This window comes from Cavia porcellus, unplaced genomic scaffold (assembly GCF_034190915.1).
Source record: "Cavia porcellus strain 051 isolate PalLab524CR breed Dunkin Hartley unplaced genomic scaffold, mCavPor4.1 scaffold_6, whole genome shotgun sequence".
Lineage (NCBI taxonomy): Eukaryota > Metazoa > Chordata > Mammalia > Rodentia > Caviidae > Cavia > Cavia porcellus.
The window spans coordinates 22,894,900-22,910,285 of NW_026947489.1; the positions used below are offsets into that span (position 1 = coordinate 22,894,900).

General features: G+C 52.2%; 1 protein-coding gene across 5 annotated transcripts in view; it reads left to right on the forward strand.

The window, feature by feature from the left end:
• The first annotated feature begins 259 nt into the window (after window positions 1-259).
• The window catches only part of Slc28a1 (solute carrier family 28 member 1), a 44,900-nt gene continuing 29,773 nt past the window's right edge, over window positions 260-15,386 (forward strand). For 3 of the 5 annotated variants that reach the window (XM_013158952.2, XM_013158955.2, XM_063250082.1), the window contains exons 1-8: window positions 260-837; window positions 1,440-1,549; window positions 2,310-2,389; window positions 3,366-3,430; window positions 5,858-6,041; window positions 7,982-8,123; window positions 8,998-9,111; window positions 10,917-10,994. In XM_013158952.2, coding sequence (XP_013014406.1) covers window positions 1,454-1,549; window positions 2,310-2,389; window positions 3,366-3,430; window positions 5,858-6,041; window positions 7,982-8,123; window positions 8,998-9,111; window positions 10,917-10,994 — 759 coding nt within the window. In that variant the 5' untranslated portion in view covers window positions 260-837; window positions 1,440-1,453. The remainder of the gene's footprint in view (window positions 838-1,439; window positions 1,550-2,309; window positions 2,390-3,365; window positions 3,431-5,857; window positions 6,042-7,981; window positions 8,124-8,997; window positions 9,112-10,916; window positions 10,995-15,386) is intronic. The other 2 variants (XM_063250081.1, XM_063250080.1) reach the window with 2 other exon arrangements.

Genomic DNA, 15,386 nt, shown 5'->3' on the forward strand with positions numbered 1-15,386 from the left:
GATCCTCCTGCCTCAGCCTCCTGAATGCTGGGATGATAGGCATGTGCCACTGTGCTCAGCTGAAAAAGCAGATTTTACAAATACAAACAGCTCTCAAATTGATGCCCGGGGCCCTGCTTCACTGTAACCAGGGAACATTGTTATGTCCTAGAAGATTTTGTCCTGAGTGCGGCACATTAATTATTAAAGACCTGCTTTCAACCCTCTCAGACAAGTTTAATGTTTAGTTAGAGGACTGAAAAACTAAAATGTCTGTCCCTTGACTTTGCACCCTGCTGCTCAGATGTTTAGAAAGAAAAGGGAGAAAGGGCAAGAGAGAGAAAAGGGGAAAAGTATATTCTGTGTGGCTTTATTCTGGTAGACAGTGTTAAGTGTGTAGAGGGAAACACTTTCCTATTCACGAAGGTGCATTGCTTTTCTCTCTCCCAGGCTTGGGGGAAAAGGCTGCCATGGGAATAAGTATTGATCCAGGGAAGGAGGGAGACTGAGTTGCAAAATGAAAGATAAAAATGTGAGGATGCTAACAGGAATGGGAAATAGGAAGGCAGCTACCTGGAGCAGGTGGCCGAGGGGCCAGGAGAGGGCAGCCAGAGCACAGGAGCTGCGGTGGCCCAGGCCTTGAGTGCTGCCCCCAACTTTTTCTTGAGCGAGAGTTGGGGTTGGGGTCCCGCCCTGGTGGTGGCCTCAGCCCTTGAGGCCCAACCTACTGAAGCTGTGGACTCTGCCCAAGGTTTCTGCTGAGCGGAGAAGACTGGCCAGCGCAAGTCTTGGACTCAACTTGTCCCACAGAAACCTGGGCTTCTGTCTCCCTGAGAGCCACCTCTTCACCCCAAATCTGTGAGTAGGAGCGGGGTACATGCACAGCTGTGTGTGTCAGTGGGTGTCTGAGTGAGCTTAGCCAGGCTGGCATTTAGAGATAGCTGAGTTCTAGAAAAAAGGGTTTTTGAGTGGAGTAGAATTGGGAGGAGGCGGGGGTTGTCTTAGGACTCTTACGGATGAGCTAAGTCCTGCGAAGGAACGACAGGGGCTCTCAGAATGGGTTAGAAATGGTTTCAGGTATGGTTGGCCCCAGGGACAACAATGGCGTCTTTAGGATGTTGTCTCCATCTTTCAACAAGAAGGTACAACACAGTACAATCACTTCGTAATCATGGCCTGTTGTGGGAAGTGATGAAAAGGGGCCTCTCTTAAGAAAAAAGCCTGTGTCAGATAGAATCCTTCCATCTATCTGTGTGTCTGACACTCATTCCCTTCCTTCTCTTGCTGTTTCTGCTCAGAACCCCTGTCTCTCACAAGGAGCTGCCTCTCCCAGGCCCTGAGTGAAGTAGGAGGTGGGGACCCAGGGTGAGGCCCAGGTGTGGTGAGGTGTGAGCTCCCGGTGGCACTCGGTGGCACTTGTGGGTTCTCTGCAGGGCCTCCCTGACTCTGTCTTTCGGCAGGAAAGGTCTGGCCCATGGAGGACGACGTGCAGAGACCAAGGGAGACTGTTTCCCTCACACCCGTGACCCTCGGTGTGGACAATATGGGGGCTGAGTTCCTGGAAAGTTTGGTCTGTAGCCATCCCCAACTCGGCCTCCTCAGCCTCCCTCCTCCTCCAGCCCCAGTCACGGTGGAGGGTGCGCTACCTGCTTTCTCCCACCCTCCTGGCTCCTTGGTTAGGAGACCTCAGTGATCATTCTCTGGTACAAAGCAGCCCTGTCATTGTCATCCTGTAAGCATTTACTGAGCACCTGCTATGAGCCCAGATAGCCTGAAGGCCAGCAAAGTTCTCATTGAGAAGCCGGATGATGTAGAGGTTGGGGTGCATCTCCGAGGAAATCTCAGCCTTCAAGGAGCTTCCCGTCCAGTCAGAGGGCAGGTTGAGGACCACAACCCAAACTCTAGAGCCTAATGTGATGCTCCCCATCCTTGCAACCTCCTCTGACAAGGTCCTTCCCCTTCACAGTCTCCCGCATCGCCCACAGGGCAGCTTTCATGAGGTCACCTGCACCCCACCCCATAAAACTCCACAGGCAGTTGAGTGAATGGAGCCAGGAGCCAGGCCCGAGGCCATCCTCAGAGGGTCCCTGATAGTTCCCACCAGCCTCAGGGAAGTCACAAGAGTTCCTTGCTCACACAAACTACAAAGAGGAGGATCTAGCATATGGGTGAGATCTATGGTAGTACAGAATAATTTAATTAAGTAGCCAGTTATTTCCTGTGCAAAGTTGGTCCCCAACTGATCCTACTTCCAAGGTACCTCTGGATGCAGTGGCATGGCAGGGGCTCCCCTTCCTTCAGGCCCCTCAGTTCATTGTCCCTGGTTTTAGGAGGAAGGCCGACTCCCTGGCAGCAGTGACTCAAGCCAACAAGGCGGGCATACTGTGGAGAGGAAGCCTCCGTGGGGATGGTAGGTCATTGCTGGCAACTGGCTGACAGAGGTAGTGATGGAATCTGGCCTGGACTGAAGACTTGTGACCCCTGCTGAAGGGAGGATGAGCTGGGCCAGCCTCTGTCTGTGATAAGCCAGGCCAAGAGCCCATGTGTGGATGTGGCCACTTGTCCTCCATTGGCCTCCCACCCAATGTGGTCTCTGGGGCACCTTGGAGGACCTAAGGCTCAGTTTCAAACTCCTGTTTTGCTCACAGAGGAAGAGACCAGCACAGAGGGGCTGGTGTGAGCCTAGAACTCTGGTCCTTGCTGACCAGCATCCGGGTTGAGCTGTGTGTAGGACAGAGGTGGTGGTGGGGGTCCTCCGCCTGCTTGTGAGGGAACTGGGGAGAAGCCTTACATTTCAGGGCCTGGAGGCACCTTAAAACAACAGCTAGGGTCCTGGGTACACATCCACTAGAGGGTCAGCCCAGGAGTGATCTGGGTCTTTCCCCCAGGGACAGGCAGGTGGCCAAATGACCAGCTATGGGGGTTGGGGTGTAGGCAATGGGGGCGGGCAGGGGCAGAGCTGTTTTACAATTCTCTCTGGAACAGGGGCTGGGATGAGGCTCAGATGCTGGCTCAGATGATAAGGGTCCCTGGTCCCAAGGGAGCAAACAGAGTTGGGAACCACTTTACTACCCTCTGGGGACTGGTGGGAACGTGACTGGGGAGGAAGCAGCCATTGTCAGGCCTGTTGATAAGGCTCTTCCCTCCCACTCCTGACACAAGGTTGTCCCCTGACAGCGGGACTGCAGAAGCCCTGAGGCCTGGAGCATGGCAGTTGATTTGGCTATAGTTTCTATCAGCCCCAAAGCATGCAGAGGTCAATGCCTGGCTTGGCCTCGGTCGCCTCAGCACTGGGGACATCTCTGAGTGGCTTCCCTGGAGGGATGAAGGATCCCACGGGGTGAAAATCAGGATTCACTCATGGACATGGCTGGTTCTCCCTCCAGGAGAAGCTTTCGAGGAAGACCCAGGCTACTCTTGCGATGGATGGGCACAGGACTGCTCTGTACTGGTGAGTCCCTGACAACCCATCAGGAGACAGGAGATTGTTACTGCTGGTCTGCATACCTAGCACAGAATGACTCACACAGTCAGTCAACAAATGTTTGCTTAGCACTGAGTTAGGGACAGCCCCTGCCCAAGTCAGGAACTGAGGCCCCAACTAAGCCAGAGATCACTGCATCCTCCCAAGGCACTTCCTCAGCAGCAAGGGAGGACTCTGAAACACCCATGGAATGCAACAGATGTCTGGGAACACAAAGCATCTCTCCTGGGGAACTGCCAGAGAGAAGCAGGCTGTAGGTGGAGGAGGCCTGTGTGGAGTGAGCAGGCACTTCCTACTCAGACATTTCAGAGTTGGAGTGCTGAGAAAGGGCCCTGGTCCAGAGGGGAGGGATATGCTTGGACCCGGGGCTTGTGTTCAAGGCCAGAGAGAACCACTGAAGGATTTAAACAGGGAAGTGCCTAGGCTGGGAGCTGAGGTGTGGGTGAGAATGAAGCCATGAGAGAAGGGTGGGCTGGGTTTGACCAATACTGGGGGGGCAGCGCCAGATACTCTGGGGAAATAGCCAGGAGGATAGGATAAAGGGGACTTTGAATCACCGCAGGTTCTGGCCTGGGTGGTGGTGGGGGATAACAGTGAACTTGGCAGAGCTCCGGGATGCAGGTGGAGAAGGTGATCTTGCAGAGAGGAGGAAATGAGTCGGACAGCCTGCTGGAGGGACCACTGCCAGGCCACTATGGAAGACAGTCTCCCTGGGACACTTGGAAAATGAGTTGAGAAGTGTGTCAAAAGAGAAGTCTGGGGACCAGCACAAAAAAGGGGTTGGCAGAAGCCAAGGAGCAAAAGATTTCAAGACGATAACACTTCTGCAGAAGACCAGCAGCACCAGGACCGAGAAGCAGTGATTGATTTAGGGAAGGGAGGTCATGGTGACTTAGGGTACGGGTACACAGGGTAGGCTAATGGGGTAGGAGGTGAGACACTACAGGCAGGAAGTATGGACAGCTCTTTAGAGACATTTTTTATCAGTCCAGGGAAAGAATGTTGATGGCTGGACTGTGACATGCGTTCCTGACAGGAGATACTGTGGATCTGTTTATGTGCTGAGCTGGGAACTTTGTAGAAAAAAGGGAAATAGGAGAGAAAGCAATGACAGACAGAGTAAGGGCTCCTGAATGCATAGAATGCTTCCAGCCTAAGTTGAGGAGCAGGGCTTTTCTGGTGCCGCTCATTTTCTCCTAGAAGTTTGGAGGTAAAGAGGGAGGGTGGACATTGTGCAAAGGACATCATGGGTACCTAGGAGGGGAGAGGATGATGAGAGAATAGTGAAGGCCCCAGTATTCTTGAAGTACTTGACACCAGGGTCAACCATTTAGATGGGGTGAGTTCATGGTCCTTCACCTCATGGCCTGTTTTCTGTTGCTATAACCAAATACTCAAATCTTGGCCCTTTATAAAGCATAGAGGTTTGTTTAGCTCATGGTTCTGGAGGTTCAAAGGAATGATATTCACATTAGCTAGGTACATCTCTCCCAGAGAGCCTAATCACTCTTCTGGAGGCCCTGCCCCCTGCCATCATCACCACAGTGAGGGCTAAGTTTCCAACACCTAAATCCTTGGGGGACACAAATCACACCCAAACCACAGCCATTCTTCAAGCTTCCTCTGACAGTGGGGGTATCCTTTGGCAGGGTCATTGTTCCCCTTGCTGTCAGCTTCACTGGGACTCAGATTTTGTCTTGAAGGAGGATTGGATTATTTCCAGTACAGGACATACGTTACTCTTGCTCAGTCATTAGATTATCCCTTTCAGTGCTCAACCTTGCCTTTCTTGTGCTGGGGCACTCTGGATTCCCTCTGGCTCTTTCATACCTTGACTGTATCATCTCTTCCTTGGGGTAGCCCTCTGCAGTCTCTCCAGGTATGGTGGAGAAGTCTATGTCTTCCGTACTTCCGGCTTGATCTGTAACAATAGCTTCCTTACCTGACTTGGGAGTTCCGTGTGTACTGAGAGGTCTAGCCCATCAGACTAACACAGATGACCTTACTGTATCCAGTTTTGGAAGAAAAAACATGCCCCCTGCCCCTGCTTCCATTCAAAGTGCCAGGGAGGTTTCTGATTGGCCAGGCCCAGGTCATGTGCCTGTCCTGAACCAATAGCTGTACTCATCTGGCTCCAGCAGTAGGGGGTGCCTCCACTGAGGGCGGAAGTGTGTGTGTGGCGCTTCACTGGTCCCTCTCAAGCTTCTCCAACATATAACCAGCACCTGGTAAACACATCCTACCTTTGACACAGTGGCCCCAGAGTTCGCTTTTCCAGGCAGAAAAGCCAGGCTCAGGGAGACCAAAAGTGCTTTCCTGCCCCCTGCGCTCCAGATGGAGTGATGTGGAACAGGTTGTGGGGCCATGCCACAGTGTCCCCTTCTCTGTCCCCAGCATATGCCGCCTTCCTGCTCACTGCCTGCCTTCTGGACTTCCAGAGGGCCCTGGCACTTAGCATTGTAACCTGTGTGGTCCTAGCCTTCCTGGTCCACAGCCTGCTGAAGAGGTGTTTGGGCCCAAGGCTGAGGAGCTGTGCGATGCTTCGGGGCCACCCTCGCCTGCGCCTCTGGTTTAACAGGTGAGTGAGCACCTGCTGCCTGCAGGGAGGAGGGGGCTCCTGGATCAGAGGGTATGCGCTGCACCCTGCCCACCTTCTAGGGCCTGGCACAGCAGCTGCTAGACAGCTTCAAAGGCAGCACATCTTTGTGGGGTTTGCCAGATTTCTGCAATTTGTTCTGTGCCCCAGTTACCACAGGTAATAGTGATGCAGAAACTTTCTGGGAGCCTGGCCCTTCCAAGCATACAAGTCCTTTCTTAGCATCTCTTGTCATATCCTGTGGGGGACTGTCTGCCTGTGGAGTCTGGGGAGCAGGGTAGATAGGGTACAGGTGCCAATAGCTTTAATTAGTTCTCAGAGTTCCTGGATAAGAGTTTGGAATGGGATACTTTGGTTGTCAAACTGAGTTTCTTGGAGCTCTAGAGACCATGGAGATGCTGAAGAGTAGGAAAGAGAGAGCAGGGAAGAGAGTATCAGACTTGTCTTAGTCTGTGTCATGATGCTGTAACTCAGTACCACAGACTTGGGTGATTTATAAAGAAGAGAAGTTTATATTGGCTCAAGGTTCTGGAGTTTGGAAGACCCAAGAGTCTTCTAGTGAGGGCCTTGTGTGGCTTCACCTCGTGGCAGAAAGTGGAAGGGCAAGTGGTGTGAGAAGAGGCAAAGCAGGAGAGGCAGCCTAGACTTTGAGCAAGCCACTGTCACAGTGACTCATCCAGTTCTGGAGGGCAACAATTCCCTGATTCCTGCTTGAATGAACCCATTTCTTTAAGAAACGCATTAACTTCTCTCAACAATCTGTTAGAGGTCCCACCTCTCCCTACTGCCATCTATTAAATTTTAACATCAATTTGGCAGGAACAAACCACATAGTGTTGCACCCTCACCCTTAAAACTCTTCTCCTCACACACAACATCCCAGTGGTCCCCAGAGTCTTAACCTGGCCCAACATCAATTCCGAAGGCCCAAGTCTCATCTGAGACAAAAGGCAAAGTCCTTCTAACTGAAAGTCCTTCCAGCTGTGGACCAAGATAAAGTCCAGCATCTCTTTCTAAAATACAGAGGAGGGCCTAGAATGGGGTAAGAAATCATTCAGTAAAAAGTCATTCAGAAGGTAGTCAGGAAGAAGGGAGCTAAACCTAACAAAGAAAGCAAAACAGGGGCCTGGGGTTTAGCTCAGCAGTATAAGCACCTGTCTGGCAAGCACAAGGTCGTGAGTTCGATCCCCAGCATAAAAAAAAGGGAAAAAAAGCAAAACATTGGAGTCTTCAAGCTTCATAATAATTATTCACACCATGTGTTGCCTCTCAGACATCCAGGGATGACTGGGCCTCTAAAATCTGGGCAATCTGGCCCCATCACAGGTGCTGCCATGGGTTGAAGCAACACTCTGGAGCCTGCAGCTTGCCTGGCCTGGCACAATGTATCACTATAGCTCTGCCAATCTGGGGGCCTGAGGAGGTCTGCCCTCCTCAGGTGGAGGAAGCCACACCACTATGCTCTTGCATCCTGTGTATCTGCAGAGTTAGTACCTCAGGGCCAGGGACCACCCTGGCTAAGGCATGTTGCTGTGCCCTGGGGGTGAGGTACGCATTGCAGAGCCCCAGAGACCAGAAAGCACCCTAGAGAAGAAACTTCAAAAATCCACAGGGTCCCTTTGAATGTCCAGTAGAGTTGTGACTGGTAAATGTGTGGGGAAACTGTCCACAGCCTAGGAAAGAAGCCAAGGGAGGAAATTGTGCCTGGCACCACGGAGGTCTGGGGGAAGTGTGTGTTCCCACACTCGGAGTAAGAGCCCATCACCTACCACCCACAGGGCCTGACATGGAACACTGATCCGAGCTTGGCCTGTCCCATCCTTGAGTGCTGCCATGTACACATGTGTATATGTGCATGTACAAGTGTGCACATGTGTGCCTGTGAGATCTAGAGGTGATAGCTTCCTGCCTCTCTTCTGCAGAGCTCTTGCCCTCACTGCGGCCCTGGCCTTGGCCTTGTGGCTGGCGCTGGACACTTCCCAGAGGCCTGAGCAGCTGGTGTCCTTCGCTGGGGTCTGTGTGTTTATCTCCATCCTCTTAGCGTGCTCGAAGCATCGCCATGCTGTGAGTGCCTAGTGGCAGCCCAATCGGAACTTGGGAGATGCCCCATCCTTCCTCCCCAGGGCCAGGGTGGGGAGCCAAGGGTCCAGATGCTCTTGTTGGGAGGCTCCTGAGGCCCAGAGCCATGGGGACAGGCACCCTGTGAAGCTGGCAAGGGGAATCCTGTGATGGGAGACCCCATGGGAGCCACATCTCTTAGCAAACTCCTCAATGTGCCCAGCAGGGCAGGGATATTCCTGGAAGGAATTGAGGATATTGTTCTAAATTAACTGGCTGCCAGGGACGTTTATTCTCTTGGTGACGTGACCTCTGGTCAGTCTAAACCTGGCCCTCCTGTCTGTTCCTTAGTAACCAGCCCCATATTCCTGAGTTTCAGAGTCTATGTGAGGAGCCCAGGATTTCCAAGAATTGTTACCTTGAAATAATGGTTCTTAAAGTCTCCTTCCTTGACCAGCAACATCAGTATCAGAAATGCTACTTCTGAGCTGTGCATAATGGCTTATACTTGTAAAATCCAGCACTCTGGGAGGCTGAGGCAGAATGATCGCCAAGTCTGAGTCCAGTTTGGGCAGCTTAGCAAGATCCTGCCTTGAAATGAAAAATAAAAATAGTCTGAGGATATAGCTCAGTGTGAAGGCCCCAGTACAGCAAAGAAACATGGAAGGAAAATGGGGTAACCCAAAGAATGTGCCTGCTGAGGGCATGGCCTGTGCTGAGTCCCTGGTACATGTAACCATTTAGTGGCAGGCTCAGAGCTCCAGCTGTCCAGCTGCATCCCACAGGCCAGTCACAGCTCCCTGAGGCCCCTACCCTCAACCCACATTGTCCTGTGGGGTCCCCGGGAACTGAGCTCACCAGGCCTTTCTGTTGGTGGCAGGTGTCCTGGCGGACTGTGTCCTGGGGCTTCGGGCTCCAGTTTGTGCTTGGACTCTTCGTCATCAGAACAGAGCCTGGATTTATCGCGTTCCAGTGGCTTGGTGATCAGATCCGCGTGCGTACGCAGGCCTGGCTGCCCGTGAAGGTGGGAGGCGGGCAGGGGCCTGGAGAAGGCTTGAGTCCAGGAGGGCTTCCAGGCTGGCAGGACACTGCTTCTTCCTCAGACTGGCACTGGAGTCCCTTCCGAGGCAGGGCTGTTAGGAAGGGAGCCCCAGGCAGATCGATCCTTAGGGTACCGGGACACTGGTGTGTGTAGCCCATTTCAGTCATAGTTCAAATTGCTTCAAGCAAAATAGAATACTCTGTACATATATGAGTTCAGAAATAATGTTGCAGTCTTTTATTTCTTTTATTTATTATCATTATTACTATTTTTGCAGTACTGGCGATTGAACCTGGTAGTATCCTGCACTGAGTATCTCCCCATCCCTTTTTGTAAATTTTGAGACAGAATTTTGCTAAGTTGCTTAGGCTGGGGCTTGACTTTGCAATCCTCCTGCCTCAGCCTCTCTCAGTGCTGGGGTTATAAGGGTATGTCACTGTGCCTGGCTACTTTATTCCATTTTATTGTATTAAAATTCATATAACATAAAATGTATCATTTAGCCTCTTTTCACTGTTACTAGGTTCATGCACATTGTGTGTAACTGTTAGGACCTTCTGGGTTTTTTTTTTTTTTTGGTCTTTTTCATTTTTATCAGTACCAGGGGATCGAACTCACAACTGCCTGCTTGCAAGGCAGGTGCTTGTGCCACTGAGCTAAACCTCCAGCCCCTCTTTGTTTGTTTTTGAGACAGGGTCTTGCTATGTAGTCAAGGCTGGTCTTGATCTCACTAACTATGTCACCTCAAACTTAAAATCCTCCTCCCTCATTCTCCTAAGTGCTAGAGTTATAGGCATGTCCCCTCATGCTGGCTTGGTCTACTTTTTAAACTCTGTGGAAGACCCAGGTGAAGGCTCTGCTCACCTCCTGTCACTGCCTGGCACATCTGTGGCTCTGTCTGTGCTCTGTTCCCACCTCAGGGCATCTGCCTGGGTCACATCCCCATTTTATAGTTGGGAACACTGAGGCCTAGACTAGGCAAGTGACTGGGTTCGCTATACCAGTGCAGGACTTAAAACATAGGACTCCTGGAGAAGTCTGCCTGGAATGGGGACGGTAGAGGCAGGCTGTGCCTTTGGCTGTTGGGACTGAGTAGGCACAACTGGCACCACCTGTGGCCACCTCCTCACTGCACATGAGGTCTTGGTCCTCCTATTTTTTTTTTAATTTCCAGGTACTGGAAATTGAACTCACAACCTTGTGCTTGCCAGGCAGGTGCTTATGCCACTGAGCTAAATCCCCATCCCTGCCCTTTGGTTTTTTAATTTTTGTTTCCATTTTTGCAGTTCTGGGGATTGAACTCAGGACCTTTGCACTAAGCTGTATCCCTAGCACCGCCTAACACGCCCTTTTTAATTTATTTTTATTTTTTATCTTTAGACAGGACTTCACTAAGTCACTAAGTTAGGGACCGGGCTTGTACTCAACATCCTCCTGCCTCAGCCTTCCAGAGTGCTGGGATTATAGATTCACCCCATCATGCCTGTCTTCATGATCTCTTCTTTATTGCTCTTAACAACTCTAATCTCAAGGTGTTTCTTTAAAAGTTGACTAAAAATGTGTCTCTTCTGAGGAATGTGCTTCTGAGATCACTATTGCTGCTTTAGCAGAGGTAGGGGGCCAGGGGACTATCACAGGGCCAACCTGCCCGGTGCCAGGAGGGGCCGTGGCCACAGCATCGTCCTCTCCCACCTGGCTGGGGCTCTGTCCCCTCTCCGGAGGGTCCCAACCTCATCCCCATTTCCTTCTTCCTCCAGATCTTCCTGAGCTATGCTGCCGTGGGCGCCAGCTTTGTGTTTGGGGAGGCGCTGGTCAAGGCCGTCTTCGCCTTTCAGGTCAGCGTGATTCTTGGTAGTATTTCCAGCTGGTCCAGTCTCCAGCCAGCAGGAGCCCGAGTGGCAGAGGTTGGGGTCAATGGCAGGGGACTTCCGGGGCACACTGTGGCTCCTGAGAACCAACCCAGAGGGGGACCCCAAAGTGTGTCCACTGAGTGTGTTATTTATGCTGTGCTTTTTAAAATTCAGAAAAGAAAGCTATTTTGGCGTTCTTTTCCTCAACTTGAGCCATGACAGAATCTCTCAGAGGCTGAGGATAAGAAGTGGAGTGGGAGGCTGCCAGGACCTGAACGGGGACATGCTGAAGGGCTGTGGGCCTAGACAGGACGGTGTCCAGAGGCTCCGTGGTCATCTCAGAGGCTGCTCTTCCCAGGGCCCTCAGCCGCCTCCACCGGGAGGCCTCCCCTTCACAGTCCAGCGACATCTCCTCCTCTCTGCCTTTCTCTCTCCTCCATGGAAACTTACTGTGTATCTCCTGTCATACAAGATATTACAGGAGAAATTGAGATTAAAGCCGCTTCCAAGCTGGCCGTGGTGTGTACACCTGTGGTTCCAGCACAGTGGCAGCTGAGGCAGGAGGGTCGGAAGTTCGAACCCAGCCTGGGAAAGAAAATTGGCAATTTAGTGAGAACTTGTCTCAAAAAATAAAAGGCCGGGGATGGACTCATTGTGAAGGCTCTGAATTTAAGCCCCGGGAAATATCCTCACCTCCTAAGAGACCCTCTTAGGTTGCTTTTGAAGACCTAATTGTCTGATGGAAGAGCCCCAGCCCGGACTGAAGACCAGTAGCTGTGCGCAGCCGCTCTGGCTGGAGGTGAGCTTGTAGTGCTTCTCTGTTTCCTGTTCACCTCGTGAGGACTAGAGCAGGCCTGCTCTCCCTGCCTCCCACCAGGCTTTTGAGGAGGCCCTGGCTGCTCCTGCCTAAGCTCTTCCCTCAAATGCCAGGCAGAGAGACGGGGAGCCCTAGACCCTGCACTTGACCCTAGTTTTCTGCCACAGATATTGTGGCCCCATGAAGGGAAATTGCTGCTGCCTGCCTGGTGTGTCCTGGACCACTGTCCCCATGGAGGAGCTAAGCAGGACCCATGTGTAGATTTATGCTTTGTTTTGGGGGGTGGTGATTGGACTGACAGCCTTCACACTAAGCTACATCCCAGCCCTTTTGTATTTTGAGGCAAGTTCATGCTAAACTGCTGAGTTGCTTGCCATCCTCCTGCCTCAGCCTCCCAGAGTGTTAGGATTCCAGGCACGTGCTATCATGTCTAGCTTAAAGGTTTTTGCTTTAGATCATTACTGTGGCTACTGTGTCCTCCTCACTCTCCTAGGGGATTGGACCTAGGAAGCTTTCTGCCTAAACTATGGACTTGGCCGTGGAGCTTTTGGCTGACGTAGGCCAGATGAAGTCCAGACCCTCCTGCCTGGCCTGACCTGACCTCCAGGGCTCCCCTTGGAGCCTTGGTGTTGTTGCACTGCACCGTAGGGCTCTCTGAGGAATGTCAGCCTGTTGCAGTCCTGCCAGCTCTAGAAGCAGAGGAGAGAAGCGGCTCCTGCCAGCTTCAAGATTCTGCTAGCCCATTTAGTTTTCTCATACCAGGTCTGTAGAAGGAAGGTATTGGGATAGGCAGCCTCTGTCAGGCTCCCAGGGGTACCCTAATACCATCCCCTCAGGGTTGTGGGGCACTGCTCTGTCCTGTCTGCATAACCAGGGATTCAAGGAAGAGCAGGAGAGATCCGATTCATGTATGGAAGCCCCAGTGGCTTCTTGGCTTTGGAAAACAAACACGCAGCCCTCTCTGCATGATCATCTCCAGGGTGCTGGACTCAAGGGCAGTGAGGGGCACAGAGGCAAGTTCCTTGCGGATCCCCGGAAGGAGGATGGTTTATAGCTAGGACAGAGAAGCTTCCCAGAGGATGCAGCATTCAACAAGGGGCTTCAGGATGTGGGGAATTGGGACATGGAGCTGGAACCAAACAGCTTGAGTGAAAGCATGAGGGTGACAACCTGCTGGCATGGCCAAGGAGGCGGGACACATCTGGTTTGAGAGCCTGAGAACCATTTCAGTCAACTGGGTTCTGTCCCCAGCACACAAGGAGCTGCTTAGGGTTTGGGATAAGGAAGGACTGGATTGGTGCCCTGGATGATCGACAGGTCAGTCGTGGCAGGAAGCTGCTTCATAATCCAGGAGAAAAGTCTCTGAGGGGTCACAGGACAAAGGTGAGACAGAGCTGTGACCTGTGTGGAGCTCAGCACTTATTTCCACATGTCATGTGGTTGCATTTAGCCATCAGAGGACAGGGTTTTGGTATTGGTCATCTCTGTGTGTGCTACCCAGCCCTAAGCCCCACATATCCTGCCCAGGGACTTTGCTGTCTACTGAATGAACAGATGAATGAAGCAAATAAGCGATATGTGGTCCCGGGAAGTCCCTTCCTTCGTGTTGGGAATGCCCTGCTCCATGAGCTCCCTGCTGCTGGCTGGCCCACCACTTCCCTGGGGCCAATACTGGGACCAAGCACCCCTTTCTTTAGCCTTCCCAGCCCTCTGGAATCAAGAGCTCCACACAGGTTTAAGAGCAAAGCTTAGGGCTGCTATGAAATTTTTGTCCCTTCTATTGCTGACATCTTAGTGGAGCAGAGAAGAAAAGCTCAGGAGAGGAGGCACGGTCCCACTGAGGGCGGGGTAGGGCGCTCAGCCTCACAGCACCCTGCAAGGGAATGTTCACAGCCGAGGGTCTGGAGGTTCAGAGTGGCACGAGGTGACACAGCCTGTGAAGGCTGGGGTCCAGATCTGAGCTGAGGTCGTAGCCCTGTTCTTTAGCTTCTGGCACTGACCCCTGAGTCCCTTCCTTAGCCATGGTGACGGAGAGCCCTTGACCTTAGGATGGTTGTTTTCTCGCTGTTTGTACGAAAATAGTGTCCTTAGGACTATTTGGCCCCCAGTGATGGAAACTTACTTATAACTCGATTTAAAGAGTGGAAAGGTTATTTCTTGACTTCCGAACTGGGCAAGGTGGCGAGGCTGCTCCAGGCCTCATGCGGACTCTGGGACGCGAAGTGTCCATCTCACAATGCGTGGCCCACACCTGGGGCAAGTCTTCTGCACCATCCTGGTGAGACAGGTCCCAGGGCAGGATTCTCACGGGTCCATTCGAACCCATCCCTAGAGGCCGCCCTTGGTTCCTGCTGTGGGAACCAAAGAGGGGCACACATACCTGAGGCTGGGAGGGAGAGACACTACCAGGCAGAAGCAGCCCTTAGAAATGCATAGCCTGGAGCAGTTCCCAGGATGAGCTTTCCAGCCCCGCTGTGGAACACTAGGCAACAGATCCCTGTTTTTAGAGACCTCTGTGCTACAAGGGTTTGGGATCCAGTAAGGATAAAACCTGGCTGACTTGTAGCATCCAGCCTGTGGAAGGTAGCACTGGTGTGGACCCTTGGCTCTTTCTTCCTATAGCTCAGCAATTTGAGTCACATCTGGGAGACCAGGCTGCATGTCCTGGCTAGTGACTGGCTCCTGAGTTAGTTATAAGTGACTGAAATACAATGCAGACTGATTGCGGGGTGGGCAAGGTGTTAATTCCTACAACCAGGAAACTCAGGAGTTTCAGGTCCTGCTGGATCCAGGTGCTCACATGAACTGGGACCTTCTTTGCTTACATCCTGGTTCTGTTCTCTCCGTACTAGCTTTAGTCTTGAGCAGGCTGCCTTATAATGATGGCAGATATGTACCATGCTCACATTCAGCCATATTGGAGATCTAGGGAGGGAGATGAGTAAAGAAGAAACAAACAGGCAGACAAAATGTTCCACCAGCTCCAGCAGGGTTGGTGTGGTAAACTGTAACCAGGCTTTGTTCACATCGGGAGCCCAGAGGAACAGAAGCAGGGAAAGGGGTGCTGGGCAAACAGTGCAGCCCCCCAGAGCCGAGTTGCTTCTCTCCAGCCCAGCTCTGCGAGTGCTGCCTGGCTGCCCGTGTCCTCCCGTCTGGAGAATACAAACACCTGGTACCTGTCTCGCTTCCTAATAACTCCAGAGCCATCTGCTTCTAGACCTTGAGTGCTAGGAGGGAGCTCTGTAACTGTGGGGCTCCCCTTTGTGTTACAGAGGGTCCCACCATGCCTCAGAGGGGAGCACGGAGCCCCTGGCCCTCTAATCACAACAGTGCCCACTGGGAACAGTAGCCATGGCAGCAAAAGACTCTCAGATTCCATGTTCCCGAAGAGGGAAGTAACCAGTGAGGTGGGTTTATCATTAGCCAGCCTCTGCATTTCACAGTCAGACAAGCACCAACAACTTCCTGGCCCTGGGAGGGAGAGCTCTTGTTCAGTGTGATGGCCGTGGTGTTCTTAGCAAAGCCAGGCCATGCTGGGGAGGACTTGAGACATGTGCTCC